General features: G+C 43.2%; 1 protein-coding gene across 1 annotated transcript in view; it reads left to right on the top strand.

Moving 5' to 3' along the window:
- LOC139560384 (cilia- and flagella-associated protein 57-like) overlaps positions 1-18193 on the top strand; it is a 41268-nt gene that overhangs the window by 1101 nt on the left and 21974 nt on the right. Inside the window, exons 3-14 of the mRNA XM_071377090.1 lie at positions 1034-1347; positions 2057-2316; positions 3151-3334; positions 3492-3644; positions 5365-5504; positions 7586-7751; positions 7939-8052; positions 8200-8412; positions 8923-9096; positions 11115-11276; positions 11739-11894; positions 17809-17902. Coding sequence (XP_071233191.1) covers positions 1034-1347; positions 2057-2316; positions 3151-3334; positions 3492-3644; positions 5365-5504; positions 7586-7751; positions 7939-8052; positions 8200-8412; positions 8923-9096; positions 11115-11276; positions 11739-11894; positions 17809-17902 — 2130 coding nt within the window. The remainder of the gene's footprint in view (positions 1-1033; positions 1348-2056; positions 2317-3150; positions 3335-3491; positions 3645-5364; positions 5505-7585; positions 7752-7938; positions 8053-8199; positions 8413-8922; positions 9097-11114; positions 11277-11738; positions 11895-17808; positions 17903-18193) is intronic.

The following is an 18193-nucleotide window of genomic DNA, read 5'->3' as shown; positions in this document are numbered from 1 at the left end:
CAAAGCAGTGCGACACAAACAACAACACAGAGTTACACATGAAATAAACAAACATACAGTCAATAACACAATAGAAAAAAAGTCTATATACAGTGTGTGCAAATGGCGTGAGGAGGTAAGGCAATAAATAGGCCATAGTAGCGAAGTAATTACAATTTAGCAAATTAACACTGGAGTGATAGATGTGCAGATGATGTGCAAGTAGAAATACTGGTGTGCAAAAGAGAAAAAAGTTAATAAAAACAATATGGGGATGAGGTAGGTAGATTGGATGGGCTATTTACAGATGGGCTGTGTACAGCTGCAGCGATCCATACAGTATATTGTTTGGTCATTGTGCTGCCACAGAGTGAATTGTGAGCAAGGCCTCAAAAAAGCTTTATATACCAGAGCCTCGAGAAAAGTTCTATATATTATTGAAACAATGTTGCGATTGTTTGTGAGAATGCCAACAGGTGTGGTTCCCGTGGGGAAAATATTCTATTTGGGAAAGGTTCCCGTGGGGGTTGCCATGGAAGCCAAGAAGGGGAGTGAGGTGTGTGTGTGTGTGTGTGTGTGTGTGTGTGTGTGTGTGTGTGTGTGTGTGTGTGTGTGTGTGTGTGTGTGTGTGTGTGTGAGTGTGTTCAAACACACATGCATGTGGGGGTCTGGGAATCAATTTTATACACTAATCGTAGTCTCACCCATTCATTTCTAAAGACCGGTCATTTTTTACCAGGAACACCACAGGTGTACAAAAGTTAAATAAAACACAACATTTTATGAAAATCATCAAAATGAATTTTGTGTGTTCAGATGTCCAGTGTGGACAAAGTCATGGAACCTTATGACAATCAGATTAAATGAAGTACATTTTTCAGAGAGAAAACTTGTAAATCCAATTCGACTGGAACACAGCAGGAGGGTTAAATAAAGGTATGCTTCATTAAATGAAAATTACAAAGACCAAAACCTCGTATACAACATTAGGTGTTGGTCCCAAATGGCATCCTATTCCCTATGTAGTGCACTACCCCTCAATTTTTCCTCATAGGCACAGAAAAAAGCCAGGGCATGCAGGCCCTGGCCATCAGCGCCAACCGCCGCTACCTGGCCGTGTCAGAGCGTGGTGAGAAGGGCACCATCACCGTGTACGACCTGCAGCACGAGCAGAGCCGGAAGAGAAAGGTGCTCAGTGGGGGAGAGGTCCCCGTGCTGGAATTTGTCTCCATGGCCTTCTCCCCCGACTCCAAGTACCTGATCGGGCAGGCAGGAGCCCCCGACTGGACCCTGTTCTACTGGATGTGGGAGAAGCAGAAGGTCATGGCCTCAGTGAAGACGACAGGGTCCACCAACCCCATCAACCAGGTGGGTGAGACAGATATAGGCAGACCAGAGGAGAGAAGAGAGGGGAGAAGAGACGGGAGAAGTGGGCCTCTACTTCATGATGGTATTTTATCTTGGTGAAATTAAAACAAAAGAAAAGTGTGACATTTTGAGGTACAGTTGTGGATGTATATATATCTTATGGGCGCACGCGTACACACACTGACACACACACACCTATAATCGACAGACCGAAAATCAAGCATAACCAGTGCTTGACTTGGGCAAGTAGCTCACCGGAGTACCAGCATCTCTGATTTACTACTGCTTGAGCTCCTGTTCCTCTCATAGAATATTAGCTCACAAGTATTGTGGAGCTCCTCCACCTAAATATAAACAGTACCAGCATCCAAAATGAGTACCAGCACCTATTTCAGTACAAGTCAAGAACAGAGCATAACATACTCAACCACACACACACTGAACAACTACATAGTAGTCTAGTGGTTAGAGCGTTGGGCCAGTAACTGAAAGGTTGCTAGATTGAATCCCCCGAGCTGACAACGTAAAAAATCTGTCGTTCTGCCCCTGAACAAGGCAGTTAACCCACTGTTCCCCAGTAGGCCGTCATTGTAAATAAGAATTTGTTCTTAACTGACTTGCATAGTTAAATAAAGGTTAAATAAAGGTACAATAAAAAATAAAAAAGACCCATCATCATCTTCATTGTCTTCATCTTCATCACCCCCAGGTCAGCTTTAACCCGCAGGACAACACCCAGATCTGCGTGAGCGGCAATGGGGTCTTCAAGCTCTTCCGCTATGCTGAGGGCGCCCTGAAGCAGTCCAACTTCCTTAAGCTGGAGTCCCAGAACTTCCTGTCGCACACCTGGATGTCCGAGGAGCGTGTCATAGCGGGGACAGAGGCGGGCAGGCTGCTGGTGTTCGAGTCAGGTGACCTGCGCTGGGAGATGAGCGTCACCACCAAGCCTGCCACGCAGGAGGCAGACAGGTCAGACAGGATGACCGATCAATCAGTCGATCAATCAATCAAACATTTTCGTCCTTCTATCCTCCACAGTCTGCATTCCATTGACCTCTTTACTACATCTATTACAAAAAATACATGAGCCACATCAGTTAGCATCATTTGAATGAACATTCTACATTACCATGGCAATCCAGCATCATTTGAATGAACATTCTACATTACCATGGCAATCCAGCATCATTTGAATGAACATTCTACATTACCATGGCAATCCAGCATCATTTGAATGAACATTCTACATTACCATGGCAATCCAGCATCATTTGAATCAACATTCTACATTACCATGGCAATCCAGCATCAGTTGATAGAACATTCCAAAATACCATGGAAATTATTGCATCACAATAACAGGAAGCCATTGCGAGTGTACCCATGAGTTTACTAGTCAAATTGCTTCCAAGCCCATTCTATTCATAACGTTGGACTATTCTGGTTTATCAAAGTGTTATGCTATGACAACGTAGTTCTTTATTTTTTAAGCACTCGCTGTTCACTAGCATCTATTTAGAATAATGTTATTTTTCTTGTCATTTAGCAGATGACTTTGGGTTAAGTGCTTTGCTCAAGGGTACAGACAGATTTTTTTCACCTAGTCAGCTCGGGGATTTGAACCAGCGACGTTTCTGTTACTGGCGCAACGCTCTTAACTGCTAGGCTACCTGTCTGTAGAAATGCTTCCTGCAGGGGGAATCCTACCACACTTACCCCATTGACAATTGGACTGTCTGATCCTAATCATAAACAGATGTAATTCTCAAATGGATAACAAATGACTGTCCTTTCACGGCACAGACAACTAGAGAGGAGAAAGCCAGAGGAGGCCAAGTCAGAGGGGGCTGCCCCAGCCCGTATGCCCAGGGTCACAGCCATCACGTCCTACTCTAAGGGCTTTGCCTGCTCCGCCGGCCCAGGGACCGTGTGTCTGTTTGAGAAGACAGAGGAGAAGGACAACTACAGAAAGACTAGGGAGATCAGGGTAATGTCAATGTTTGGATGACATGATAACTTGACTTCTAAATTAACAAAACAGGAGGTGGTGGTGGTGGTCTCATTCATTTGAAATGTGTGTGTGGGGGGGGGGGCATATTTGATGTGTGTGTGTGTGTGTGTGTGTGTGTGTGTGTGTGTGTCAGATCCCTGCAGACCCGTGCAGCAACGAGCCGAGTCATGCGGAGCAGCAGGAGATGGTCACGCTGTGTATCAGCCCGTCAGAAGAGACCCTGGTCACCAGTACAGACCGTGGTCAGCTCTACAGCATCACCCTGTCCTCTGCTGAGATGAGCAAGGTGAGCAGTGATATAGTGAAAATATAGGCCTATATGTATAGTACAGGAGGGCCGGCCCTTTTGTTTTATCAGGAACCAGGAACCCAACTCATAATCATAACTCGAGTTAGATCAAAATAGCATACAAGGAGTTTTACTATGACTTTGGCAGTGCATCGCCGGACGAACCAAGTCTCTGGGAAGGAACATTTTAAAGGACCTCCTCTTGGCATCAGAGAGAACATTTTGCAGTTTTCAAGCTAATATCCTGTAATTCTACACATTTTGTCATGAGGAAGAGAGAACATTTTGCAGTTTTCAAGCTAATATCCTGTAATTCTACACATTTTGTCATGAGGAAGAGAGAACATTAATTTCCTGTAATTATACACATTTTGTCATGGGGAAGAGAGAGAACTCTGCAGTTTTAAAGCTAATATCCTGTTATTCTACACATTTTGTCATGGGGAAGAGAGAACATTAATTTCCTGTAATTATACACATTTTGTCATGGGGAAGAAAGAACATACATTTCCTGTAATTATACACATTTTGTCATGGGGAAGAGAGAGAACTCTGCAGTTTTAAAGCTAATATCCTGTAATTCTACACATTTTGTCATGGGGAAGAGAGAGAACTCTGCAGTTTTAAAGCTTAAATTACAGTGCATTTATGTTTGTTTTTAAATTCAGTATTTAAGTAACTGTCCAGTGTTTACAGATTTCTATGAAGTATGACCTATAGTTAATGACAATATGAGTGATACTTAGTTTTCTTTAAAAAAAAAAAGTATTATGTTAAAAAGCTACTTTTCTGTGTTGGAATGGTGTGGGTGTACTTCAACAACAGAATGGTGTGGGGGTATACAGGTCATTAAAAAATATTCATGTGAGTAGACTGCTGATTGACCAGCTCAGCCAAGGCAGTATGAAATCCTAGCAAGTATTTTTTAAATGGTCTGTTTGAGATACAAGTTTGAGGAAAAGGAGGCTGGTGGGAGGAGCTATAGGAGGACAGGCTCATAGTAATGGCTGGAAGGAAGGGAATGCAACAGTAACAAACAAATAGAAACTCCGTTCCATTAATTCCATTCCAGCTATTATAATGAGCCCAACCTCCTAAAGCTCCTCCCCCCAGCCTTCTCTGCCTCCAACTTGTATCTCAAACAGACCTATTTTCAATTGATTTATTTTGAGATCTGGCCGCAGACCCCACTTTGAGAACCCCTGGTATATGATATAGACCATATGGATGTGTGCAAGGTGAACAGCTGCTATGGCATTCTATGCTAAAGCATGCTGGGCTCACAGTCAGCAGGATTAGGTCCAGGTTAGGTCCAGGTTAGGTTAGGTTAGGACCAGGTTAGGTTAGGTCCAGGTTAGGTTAGGTCCAGTTAGGTCCAGGTTAGGTTAGGTCCAAATGCTCCTTTTCTTTATTTTGTCCTTCTATCCTTCCTACTATCATTCCTTCCTTCCAATCCAGAGGAATATAGTTGAGAGCCTGAGATTGAGTGTGGATATGTCTAAGTGAAGTATATTGACCATATTGGTTTCCCTTTAGACAATCCTTTCACCCGTAATGGGCACTTGTACACTCCTTCCCTTTCCATTTCAAATAATTGGATTGGTGCATGAAAGTAAGTTAACAAGTGAACACTTTGAGCAGAAGAGTAGAGAATTGGGACGTTGAAAGGCTTGTGTGCCTCATGCACTAAACTCAATTTCTCTGCGTTGTCCACCAGGGGGAGCAAGCCCACTTTGAGTTCCTGTCCCACTCGTTTCACTCCAACATCATCACAGGTCTGTCCATCTGCATCCGCAAGCCCCTCATCGCCACATGCTCCCTGGACCACTCTGTACGCATCTGGAACTTTGAGACCAAGTAAGAGATTATCTCTTTTCTTTTCAATGGGAAAAATTTAAATCTGAATTTTTAGTTCACTTCCTGATTTGACTGAATTGAAATGGAATCGACCACCAACTGTGTTCTCCATTAGTGTACGTCTGTTGTCTCTAGATTATATATTTCAGCGTTTTTCATTCCATTCCATTCTATTCATATTGTGGGACAAAACTTGAGAATAGGGTGACCATATGTCCCGTGTTTTGGCCCATTGTCCTGCGTCCCGCAACCAAACAGTCATGTCCCGCATTTTATCAACAAATTAAAACACCACTAATTTACCAAAAAATATATACAGTACCAGTCAAAAGTTTGGACCCACCTACTCATTCAGGGGTTTTTCTTTATTTGTACTATTTTCTACATTGTAGAATAATAGTGAAGACATCAAAACTATGAAATAACACATACTGTATGGAATCATGTAGTAAGCAGAAACGTGTTCAACAAATCTAAATATATTTGAGATTCTTCAAATAGCCACCCTTTGCCTTGATGACAGCTTTGCGCACTCTTGGCATTCTCTCAACCAGCTTCACCTGGAATGCTTTTCCAACAGTCTTGAAGGAGTTCCCACATATGTTGAGCACTTGTTGGCTGCTTTTCCTTCACTCTGCGGTCCAACTCATCCCAAACCATCTCAATTTGGTTGAGGTCGGGTGATTGTGGAGGCCAGGTCATATGATGCAGCACTCCATCACTCTCCTTCTTGGTCAAATAGCCCTTACACAGCCTGGAGGTGTGTTGAGTCATTGTCCTGTTGAAAAACAAATTATAGTCCCACTAAGCGCAAACCAGATGGGATGGCGGATCGCTGCAGAATGTTTAGGTAGACATGCTGGTTAAGTGTGCCTTGAATTCTAAATAAATCACAGACAGTGTCACCAGCAAAGCACCCCCACACCATCACACCTCCTTCTCCATGCTTCACGGTGGGAACCACACATGCGGAGATCATCCGTTCACCTACTCTACGTCTCATAAAGACATGGCGGTTGGAACCTTAAAATGTCTAATTTGTACTCATCAGACCAAAGGACAGATTTCCAACGGTCTAATGTCCATTGCTCGTGTTTCTTGGCCCAAGTAAGTCTCTTCTTCTTATTGGTGTCCTTAAGTAGTGTTTTCTTTGCAGCAATTTGACCATGAAGGCCTGTTTCACACAGTCTCCTCTGAACAGTTGATGTTGAGATGTCTCTGTTACTTGAACGCGGTGAAGCATTTATTTGGGCTGCAAATATGAACTTATCTTCTGCAGCAGAGGTAACTCTGGGTCTTCCTTTCCTGTGGTGGTCATCATGAAAGCCAATTTCATCATAGCTCTTGATGTTTTTTGAGACTGCACATTTTCCGCATTGACTGACCTTCATGTCTTAAACTAATGATGGACTGTCGTTTCTCTTTGCTTATTTGAGCTGTTCTTGCCATAATATGGACTTGGTCTTTTACCAGATTGGGCTATCTTCTATATACCACCCCCCTACCTTGTCACAACACAACTGATTGGCTCAAATGCATTTAGAAGGAAAGAAATTCCACAAATTAACTTTTAACAAGGCACACCTGTTAATTTAAATGCCTTCCAGGTGACTACCTCATGAAGCTGGTTGAGAGAATGCCAAGAGTGTGCAAAGCTGTCATCAAGGCAAAGTGTGGCTACTTTGAAGAATCTAAAATATATTGGTATATATTGGTTACTACATGATTCCATATGTGTTATTTCATAGTTTTGATGTCTTCACTATATATGTAGAAAATAGTAAAATAAAGAAAAACCCTGAAATGAGTAGGTGTGTCCAAACTTTTGACTGTTACTGTATATATATATACATGTAGGCTACACTCTCATTGTCCCTCATTTGAGTATTTTAAATGTGGTCACCCTACTTGGGAAATCTACGCTCAATTCAAACGTTAGTGCAAATCTCCTATTGGCTCCAAAGCATGATTTACACCAAATAGATTTATAAAAAGTACTAACGTCCTGGAGCGTAGCCAATCAACCACAGGTTTATATTAACACTGTGTTCTAAATGAGAGTCTTCTCCTGCCTGTGTCAGTGTGCTGGAGCTGCATAAGGAGTTCCAGGAAGAGGCCTTCAGTGTGGCCCTGCACCCCTCTGGTCTCTTCATCCTGGTGGGCTTCTCCGACAAGCTGCGCCTCATGAACCTGCTCATCGACGATGTTAGGACCTTCAAGGAGTTCACTGTCAGGGGCTGCAGAGAGGTGGGGGAAGGGTTGGTGTTGGGGTGGGGTGTGTAGGGTACTGTATGTGTGTGTGTTACAGGTACTCCATGTCAAAATAAACTTCCCTATAGATACTGTCAGTTTAACTAAATGAATTCATATTGTATTGTGATCAATGGAATAATAAGCCAGGTCTTGTTTCTTGTCTGTGTTTCTCTCTTCCCAGTGTGTTTTCAGCCATGGGGGACACATGTTTGCTGCTGTCAACGGAAACCTCATCCACATCTACTCCTCCACTACATTTGACAACCTCTTAAATCTGAAGGGCCACAATGGAAAGGTGTGTTTTCCCTTAACAGGAAAATCTATGGTCCTGTACTCATCAAACATCATTTCCCTCAGAGACTGTGTATGAAACCCAGCTGGCTGTCACTACTACATCTCCCTGCTGTCTGACTTGTTATTGTGTATAAATGATGTCTGTCAGGTGCGGGCCATCGTGTGGAGCACGGACGACAGTCGCCTGGTGTCGTGCGGGATGGACGGGGCCGTGTACGAGTGGAACACGCTGAACAGCAAACGCGAGTCGGAGAGCGTTCTGAAGTCCTGCAGCTACACTGGCGTCACCATCTCGCCCGATGCCAAGACTATCTTCGCTGTGGGGACAGACTGTACCCTTAAGGAGATCCAAGACTGTCAGGTGGGATTGAGGTTATACCCTGATGCTTTATACCCTCAGCTAAGGGTGGTTCCCTAGATAACACTTTGTGCAACAACTTGAATTCTCCCTTGCTCTCCTTCTAAACAACATCATTTAAAAAAAAAGTTTGCCAATGAGTCAAGTCTACAAAACTTAGTTTAGGTAACTGTGTTGGGAACAAATTGTAGTCTTGGGAGTAGAACACTGCATTTAGATTGAATGTTTCATCCACAGAGATCTATTTCTATGGTTTCATCGACGAGAAAATGTGCAGAATGTTGGCCCAGTTTCATCTTTCTCCCTCTTCTCCCTCCTCTCCCTCCTCTCCACTGTCAGGAGAGGAAGCCACTTCTTCCCCTGCCTCGCCACTGTGAGGAGAAGAAGCACCTAGTGGGAATGACATGGTGTACTAGCGAACTTGCCAACTATGACCATAGGTGTTGGCGAGACAGCATAAACTGATCTGGGACCTGGCTTGTGCTTTGTACCAATGTGACAAACTGTTCTCAGATCCTTAGGGAGGTGGCAGCGGACGACGTGGTCTACACCACCATCGCTATGTCCCGCTCGGGACGGATGCTCTTCGCAGGGACCTCCATCGGGACCGTCAGGGCCATCAAGTACCCTCTATCCACACAGAAAGACTGGATCGAGTACCAGGCCCACTCAGGGGCTGTCACCAAGGTGGGTGTGTGTCGTTTTGCCCAATCCCAGAACATTCAATTGTGGAGTACCTGAAAGATCTGTTTGTGTTGTCATTCCAACCCCTTTGGTCATCGCCATGAGAATGACGACTACAGTAAGATTTGACAATACAGCACAAACAGATCTAGGAATGTCCAAATCTTGCAGATCAATTGATGCTTGATCTATGATATCTCGGGCCAGACTAGGACTTTTCCACCACCATCAATAAAACACCAAATTATGTATTTTCTCGTGGGAGAATGGTGTCGCATCCCTCCAATAGAGTTCCAGACACCTGTAGAATCTATACCAATAGAGTTCCAGACACTTGTAGAATCTATACCAATAGAGTTCCAGACACCTGTAGAATCTATACCAATAGAGTTCCAGACACCTGTAGAATCTATACCAATAGAGTTCCAGACACCTGTAGAATCTATACCAATAGAGTTCCAGACACCTGTAGAATCTATACCAATAGAGTTCCAGACACCTGTAGAATCTATACCAATAGAGTTCCAGACACCTGTAGAATCTATGCCAATAGAGTTCCAGACACCTGTAGAATCTATACCAATAGAGTTCCAGACACCTGTAGAATCTATACCAATAGAGTTCCAGACACCTGTAGAATCTATACCAATAGAGTTCCAGACACCTGTAGAATCTATACCAATAGAGTTCCAGACACCTGTAGAATCTATACCAATAGAGTTCCAGACACCTGTAGAATCTATGCCAATAGAGTTCCAGACACCTGTAGAATCTATGCCAATAGAGTTCCAGACACTTGTAGAATCTATACCAATAGAGTTCCAGACACCTGTAGAATCTATACCAATAGAGTTCCAGACACCTGTAGAATCTATACCAATAGAGTTCCAGACACCTGTAGAATCTATACCAATAGAGTTCCAGACACCTGTAGAATCTATACCAATAGAGTTCCAGACACCTGTAGAATCTATACCAATAGAGTTCCAGACACCTGTAGAATCTATACCAATAGAGTTCCAGACACCTGTAGAATCTATACCAATAGAGTTCCAGACACCTGTAGAATCTATACCAGTAGAGTTCCAGACACTTGTAGAATCTATACCAATAGAGTTCCAGACACCTGTAGAATCTATACCAACAGAGTTCCAGACACCTGTAGAATCTATACCAATAGAGTTCCAGACACCTGTAGAATCTATGCCAATAGAGTTCCAGACACTTGTAGAATCTATACCAATAGAGTTCCAGACACCTGTAGAATCTATACCAATAGAGTTCCAGACACCTGTAGAATCTATACCAATAGAGTTCCAGACACCTGTAGAATCTATACCAATAGAGTTCCAGACACCTGTAGAATCTATACCAATAGAGTTCCAGACACCTGTAGAATCTATGCCAATAGAGTTCCAGACACCTGTAGAATCTATACCAATAGAGTTCCAGACACCTGTAGAATCTATACCAATAGAGTTCCAGACACCTGTAGAATCTATACCAATAGAGTTCCAGACACCTGTAGAATCTATACCAGTAGAGTTCCAGACACCTGTAGAATCTATACCAATAGAGTTCCAGACACCTGTAGAATCTATACCAATAGAGTTCCAGACACCTGTAGAATCTATACCAATAGAGTTCCAGACACCTGTAGAATCTATACCAATAGAGTTCCAGACACCTGTAGAATCTATACCAGTAGAGTTCCAGACACTTGTAGAATCTATACCAATAGAGTTCCAGACACCTGTAGAATCTATACCAGGGTGCATTGAAGCTGTTCTGGTGGCTCCTGCTGGCCCAACACCTTAAGACACTATGTTGTTGTTTCCTTTATTTTGGCAGTTACCTGTACATTGTACAGTAAAGTCTACTGAATGAACACATATAAATAATGAGGATCACATTGGTCTTGTTCAGTAAGGAGAAAGTGTTTCATAATGGAATGAAACAAGGAGGTACCACCTGAACACTTAAATAAAAGGTATTCTTATTATTACCTTGTCCCCACTCAGATGGTGATCACGTTCGACGACCAGTATCTGCTGACGGTGTCTGAGGACGGCTGTCTGCTCATCTGGAAGATCATAGACAAGGAGGGCCGCGGCCTGAAGAGAGACAAGGACATCACCTACGCTGAGGAGATCCTCATCACCAAGTCAGACCTAGAGGAGAAGGTACTGGCCATGATGGATTATGGAGAAAAGGAGGGCGACATACGGGAGAGAGAAAATACAGTTAAAACATGAGATACTAGCATGTCTTTTGATTTACATCTGGTTTGCTCAATGCTACTAATGCTTTGAGTTCCATGCCTCTAGTAGGATTATGTAAATGGTTATCTTCATCGTAGTCTAGGTTGTTGCTCTTGATCATGCATTGCCTTCCTACTCTCTGTCCCCCCAAAAACTATACTCTGTTCTATTCTACTGTTTTATTCTACTCTGTTCTATTCTATTCTGTTCTATTGTACTCTATTCTGTTCTATTGTACTCTATTCTGTTCTATTGTACTCTATTCTGTTCTATTGTACTCTATTCTGTTCTATTGTACTCTATTCTGTTCTATTGTACTCTATTCTGTTCTATTGTACTCTATTCTACTCTGTTCTGTTCTACTGTTCTATTCTACTGTAACAGAACCAGATCATGATGGAGCTGAAGACCCGTGTGGAGGAGCTGAAGATGGAGAATGAGTACCAGCTGCGTCTGAAGGACATGAACTACAACGAGAAAATCAAGGACCTCTCAGAGAAGTTTGTCCAAGAGATCGAGTCCCTCAAGACCAAAAACCAGGTACGACCAGTGGCGATTTTATCATGTATTTTAGCATGCCCCTTGGTGGGCAAAATAAATAGATGTGGGATGCATGCCAGCAAAGCCACTACACAACACAACACTAAACAATACATTAATTACACTATACCACTGCTACACCTGGCTATCAGCGGAGCCTTGTCTGGCAGCGAAACAGTTCATTCAGCCTCATCTACTGACTTTAAAAAAAAACATAGCTGATATAGCTGACTTACTTAAACAAATGTGGTTTCTACTGACAATTGAGATGTACCAACTATGGCATAAGGGGACGACAAGCGGATAAAAGGCAATCCGTAATTTTGATTAAGACATTCATGAGCGAGCTAGGACGGACGTAGTCAATATAACTATCTGTTCAGCACTTTTGAAATGTACAGCGACAGAATTCAGAACATGGTCCGTTCTTACAGTGTTCTCCGTGTACACCAAGTCAGAACCGTAGGATAAATAAAGTGGGTATATAACCAAACAATAAAAGCTCTTACAATATTCGATGATTACATTTCTCTAATACAAGTTATAGGCTACATGTGCACCACCAAGTCAGAACAGTAGGTGAAATTAAGAGGGGTAAATAGACCAAATTATTAGGGTGAGGCACATGGGCTACTAACATCTTACTCCTCAACATACACTTAGTATTACTTTCTTAGCTATAATATACATATCTCCCTAATATTACATCATTTATGCAGCAGCATACAAGACAATTTTGGACTCACCTTGTTGTGATGTGCTCACTTGAACAGGAAGGTGGCGCGGCGGTCCTTCGTGGGCAAATTTTGTCATCAAAGTCTGGCATTCTCTGAATTTATGGTGCGTTCAAGACAACCGGGACCTCTGAAGAAGAAAAAAAAAAGTTTGAATCATGATGACGTCAGTGATCTTCAGGTCGTAGCTCTTGAAAGATGCCTGAGTTCCCGATTTACAATTCCGTGTTGGATGAAAGTTCAAAGCTTATTTTCCCAGTCGTAGCTCGTTTTTCCCCGAGTTCCCAGTTGTCTTGAACTCACTAAAGTCAGATTTTGAAGTTAACAGTTGATTTGAGCGCGGCACAAATCATGCTTCATTGACAGCATGGCCAGTGTTGAATGTTTATCATTTTAAACTAGGAAAAGAGACCCTTAATCTTAGACTTGGGACCACACAGCCACTCCACTGAATAGCAGGCTAGTGATTGCTTTGCAATGCTTGCAGTTAGCCACTGATTCCTTCCAAACCAGTGATTGTTGAATTGGCGATTTCCAACTTGTTGCGTAATGTTTATGTCCAATGGCCGATGAGCACCGATATTTTTCATCTATAATTTCTCTTCATTATTTCTCTTCATATGACAAGAATTAAAAGGATTTGTCAGTAGATTGTCGACTTGATTCATGATGATGACTGCTAGCTAAGATTTTGAAAGTATGATGTTGACATGATCAGTCCAATCAAAGCTGCTGTACATATAACGTGATTTGACGTCCTTTTATCTGTGGCCAATGACCTTAAGCCTTTTTGGATGGGCACTTCTAATGTAACTCTATGGGAGCACCCAATGGGCTAGAATTTTTTAAGTCTACCCTTAGACTTGGCGGTGACGTAGTGTCCCCATGAGTGACAGAACACTGAGCCAATCACAGAGCAACGCTCCGTATTTTCTGCTGGCTTGCCCCACCATCACAGAAAGAATTTTGGAGCTGCCTTACTCAAGAAAACAAAAAAGAGACCATGTTTGTATGCTGCTTTACTAACTCAATGATATATATATTTTATTTTGCAATGTTGGCAAACTTATATGAGACGTATTAATGCCAATTTATGATTTTTTGGGGGGCTAATTTGTTGCTTGGCCCACAGTTGCAGGCTGCGGTACAGGTTTCTGGGACAAACTATCACTGGGATATGCTGTGGATAGAGCTCTGTGTCACTGGGATATGCTGTGGATAGAGCTCTGTGTCACTGGGATATGCTGTGGGTAGAGCTCTGTGTCACTGGGATATGCTGTGGATAGAGCACTGTGTCACTGAGATATGATGTGGGTAGAGCTCTGTGTCACTGGGATATGCTGTGGATAGAGCTCTATGTCACTGGGATATGCTGTGGATAGAGCTCTGTGTCACTGGGATATGCTGTGGATAGAGCTCTATGTCACTGGGATATGCTGTGGATAGAGCTCTGTGTCACTGGGATATGCTGTGGATAGAGCTCTATGTCACTGGGATATGCTGTGGGTAGAGCACTGTCACTGGGATATGCTGTGGATAGAGCACTGTGTCACTGAGATATGATGTGGGTAGAGCTCTGTGTCACTGGGATATGCTGTGGGTAAAGCTCTGTGTCACTGGGATATGCTGTGGATAGAGCTCTGTGTCACTGGGATATGCTGTGGTTAGAGCTCTGTGTCACTGGGATATGCTGTGGATAGAGCTCTATGTCACTGAGATATGCTGTGGATAGAGCTCTGTGTCACTGGGATATGCTGTGGGTAGAGCTCTATGTCACTGGGATATGCTGTGGATAGAGCTCTGTGTCACTGGGATATGCTGTGGGTAGAGCTCTATGTCACTGGGATATGCTGTGGATAGAGCTCTATGTCACTGAGATATGCTGTGGATAGAGCTCTGTGTCACTGGGATATGCTGTGGATAGAGCTCTGTGTCACTGGGATATGCTGTGGATAGAGCTCTATGTCACTGGGATATGCTGTGGATAGAGCTCTGTGTCACTGGGATATGCTGTGGATAGAGCTCTATGTCACTGGGATATGCTGTGGATAGAGCTCTGTGTCACTGGGATATGCTGTGGATAGAGCTCTATGTCACTGGGATATGCTGTGGGTAGAGCACTGTCACTGGGATATGCTGTGGATAGAGCACTGTGTCACTGAGATATGATGTGGGTAGAGCTCTGTGTCACTGGGATATGCTGTGGGTAAAGCTCTGTGTCACTGGGATATGCTGTGGATAGAGCTCTGTGTCACTGGGATATGCTGTGGTTAGAGCTCTGTGTCACTGGGATATGCTGTGGATAGAGCTCTATGTCACTGAGATATGCTGTGGATAGAGCTCTGTGTCACTGGGATATGCTGTGGGTAGAGCTCTATGTCACTGGGATATGCTGTGGATAGAGCTCTGTGTCACTGGGATATGCTGTGGGTAGAGCTCTATGTCACTGGGATATGCTGTGGATAGAGCTCTATGTCACTGAGATATGCTGTGGATAGAGCTCTGTGTCACTGGGATATGCTGTGGATAGAGCTCTGTGTCACTGGGATATGCTGTGGATAGAGCTCTGTGTCACTGGGATATGCTGTGGATAGAGCTCTGTGTCACTGGGATATGCTGTGGATAGAGCTCTATGTCACTGAGATATGCTGTGGATAGAGCTCTGTGTCACTGGGATATGCTGTGGATAGAGCACTGTGTCACTGGGATATGCTGTGGATAGAGCACTGTGTCACTGGGATATGCTGTGGATAGAGCACTGTGTCACTGGGATATGCTGTGGATAGAGCTCTGTGTCACTGGGATATGCTGTGGATAGAGCTCTGTGTCACTGGGATATGCTGTGGATAGAGCTCTGTGTCACTGGGATATGCTGTGGATAGAGCTCTGTGTCACTGGGATATGCTGTGGATAGAGCTCTGTGTCACTGGGATATGCTGTGGATAGAGCTCTGTGTCACTGGGATATGCTGTGGGTAGAGCTCTGTGTCACTGGGATATGCTGTGGATAGAGCACTGTGTCACTGGGATATGCTGTGGATAGAGCACTGTGTCACTGGGATATGCTGTGGATAGAGCTCTGTGTCACTGGGATATGCTGTGGATAGAGCTCTGTGTTGCACACGCATTGCCCCAATTGTTCTGCCAGTACCACGGCACAACCTAACCTTTGTAGAGTCTGCACCTGCTTCCTGTTGACGCTTGATACTGTGTGCAGTTGAGACTGTTGTGAATGTGGGGACTAAACCCAAGCATGCTGCTATCCAGATAAAGTACATCTATTGAATCAAGGCTGGTGAACTGCACTGAATCTAAATCGTCTTTCTAATACTGTTGACCTGGGCCTTGAAATGAAAGGGATGCAACCAATAACAAACCTTACCTGATCTCTATTAGGCCGAATGCAGGGTACTGTTTGTGAGCACTAGACTACAGTAGAGAGTGAATATGTTTTTAGCAGGCTACTCGAAGAACAGATATCTGTTTTCCTATGAGTGAAGAAGCTAAACGAGCGCTTTGTGCAGACCACATTGTCATGCCCTGATCTGTTTCACCTGTCCTTGTGCTTGTCTCCACCCCCCTCCAGGTGTCGCCCATCTTCCCCATTATCCCCTGTGTATTTATACCTGTGTTTTCTGTCTGTTTCCAGTTCGTCTTGCTTGTTCAAGCCTACCAGCATTTTGTCTCAGCTCCTGTTTTTCCCTAGTCTCTCTTTTTCTCGTTCTCCTGGTTTTTGACCTTTGACTGTCCTGACCCTGTGCCCGCCTGACCACTGCCTGTCTCTGAGCCTGCCTGCCGTCCTGTACCTTGGCCGTTGCTCTGGGTTATTGACCCGTGCCTGCCTTGCCCTGTCGTTTGTTTGCCCCAGTGGTTACAATAAACATTGTTACTTCACACATTCTGCACTTGGGTCTTACCTTGATTCCTGATACACATCTCTTATAGGAAAGCAGATATCTGTTTTCCTATGAGTGAAGAAGCTAGACGAGCGCTTTGTGCAGACTACATCTCTTAAAGGAAAGCAGATGTTTGTTCTTCAAGTAGCCTGCTAAAAGCAGATGTTTGTTCTTCAAGTAGCCTGCTAAAAGCAGATATATGTTCTTCAAGTAGCCTGCTAAAAGCAGATATCTGTTCTTCAAGTAGCCTGCTAAAAGCAGATATCTGTTCTTCAAGTAGCCTGCTAAAAGCAGATATCTGTTCAAGTAGACTGCTAAAAGCAGATATCTGTTCTTCAAGTAGCCTGCTAAAAGCAGATATCTGTTCTTCAAGTAGCCTGCTAAAAGCAGATATCTGTTCTTCAAGTAGCCTGCTAAAAGCAGATATCTGTTCTTCAAGTAGCCTGCTAAAAGCAGATGTTTGTTCTTCAAGTAGCCTGCTAAAAGCAGATATCTGTTCTTCAAGTAGCCTGCTAAAAGCAGATATCTGTTCTTCAAGTAGCCTGCTAAAAGCAGATATATGTTCTTCAAGTAGCCTGCTAAAAGCAGATATATGTTCTTCAAGTAGCCTGCTAAAAGCAGATATCTGTTCTTCAAGTAGCCTGCTAAAAGCAGATATCTGTTCAAGTAGCCTGCTAAAAGCAGATATCTGTTCTTCAAGTAGCCTGCTAAAAGCAGATATATGTTCTTCAAGTAGCCTGCTAAAAGCAGATATATGTTCTTCAAGTAGCCTGCTAAAAGCAGATATCTGTTCTTCAAGTAGCCTGCTAAAAGCAGATATCTGTTCAAGTAGCCTGCTAAAAGCAGATATATGTTCAAGTAGCCTGCTAAAAGCAGATTCACTCAGCTATTGCCTATTTCTCACAATCGTTACTGTTTACTCTAATGCAGCACCTGGTATGGGACAAATGTGCAGATGTTTGTATGTCAACACAGTACATTTTCCTTTGAGAGAACCCTTCATTCAGGGTCGTGGTCCGTCTGTCATGCATATTCACAGCCTATATGTTTATATACATTATTCAGTTGCGGACCTGGCTTCAAATACTATTTGAAATCATTTTGAATACTCTTATCTGGGCTTGACTGAGCTTCCCTGTTTCAACAGAACCAATGGAAAAAGTTTTTAAAATGACAAGGCTAAAGTAAACGTTAATTGATGAAGAAAATTGAGGCAATGACAAGGCTAAAGTAAACATTAATTGATGAAGAAAATTGAACCCAGGTCTGATCTGTTGTGTTGCAGGTCCTGAAAACGGAGAAAGAGAAGCAGGAAATGTCCAACCAGGAGGTCATGAGGGAGGTTGTGGAGAAACACTCCAGAGAGCAGCAGGATTTCGGTAAGAGAGAAATAAATAAAAAAAATCTACGTAACCACACGTGAATGCAATTTCTTAAGATTCAATAAAATATTCCGAAACCTTTTGACCTTAGCTGAATGTAACCTCTTAATACTTTACAACAGAACTCATCCAACAGACCATTCAGACCAAGTTTTGTATTCAATAACCCTGCTGGGCCCTGTATTTTACACCCTTCACGAGTAGTGGGTTTGATTCCTGCATGGGCCACACCGTACAGTGTAAACTGTTTAAGGTAAAGGTGTCTGTTAGAGGAACATTTTTTATAAT

Source organism: Salvelinus alpinus, chromosome 30, assembly GCF_045679555.1.
Source record: "Salvelinus alpinus chromosome 30, SLU_Salpinus.1, whole genome shotgun sequence".
In the NCBI taxonomy this organism is placed as follows: Eukaryota; Metazoa; Chordata; class Actinopteri; order Salmoniformes; family Salmonidae; genus Salvelinus; species Salvelinus alpinus.
This window is presented reverse-complemented; position numbering and strand designations above follow the sequence as displayed.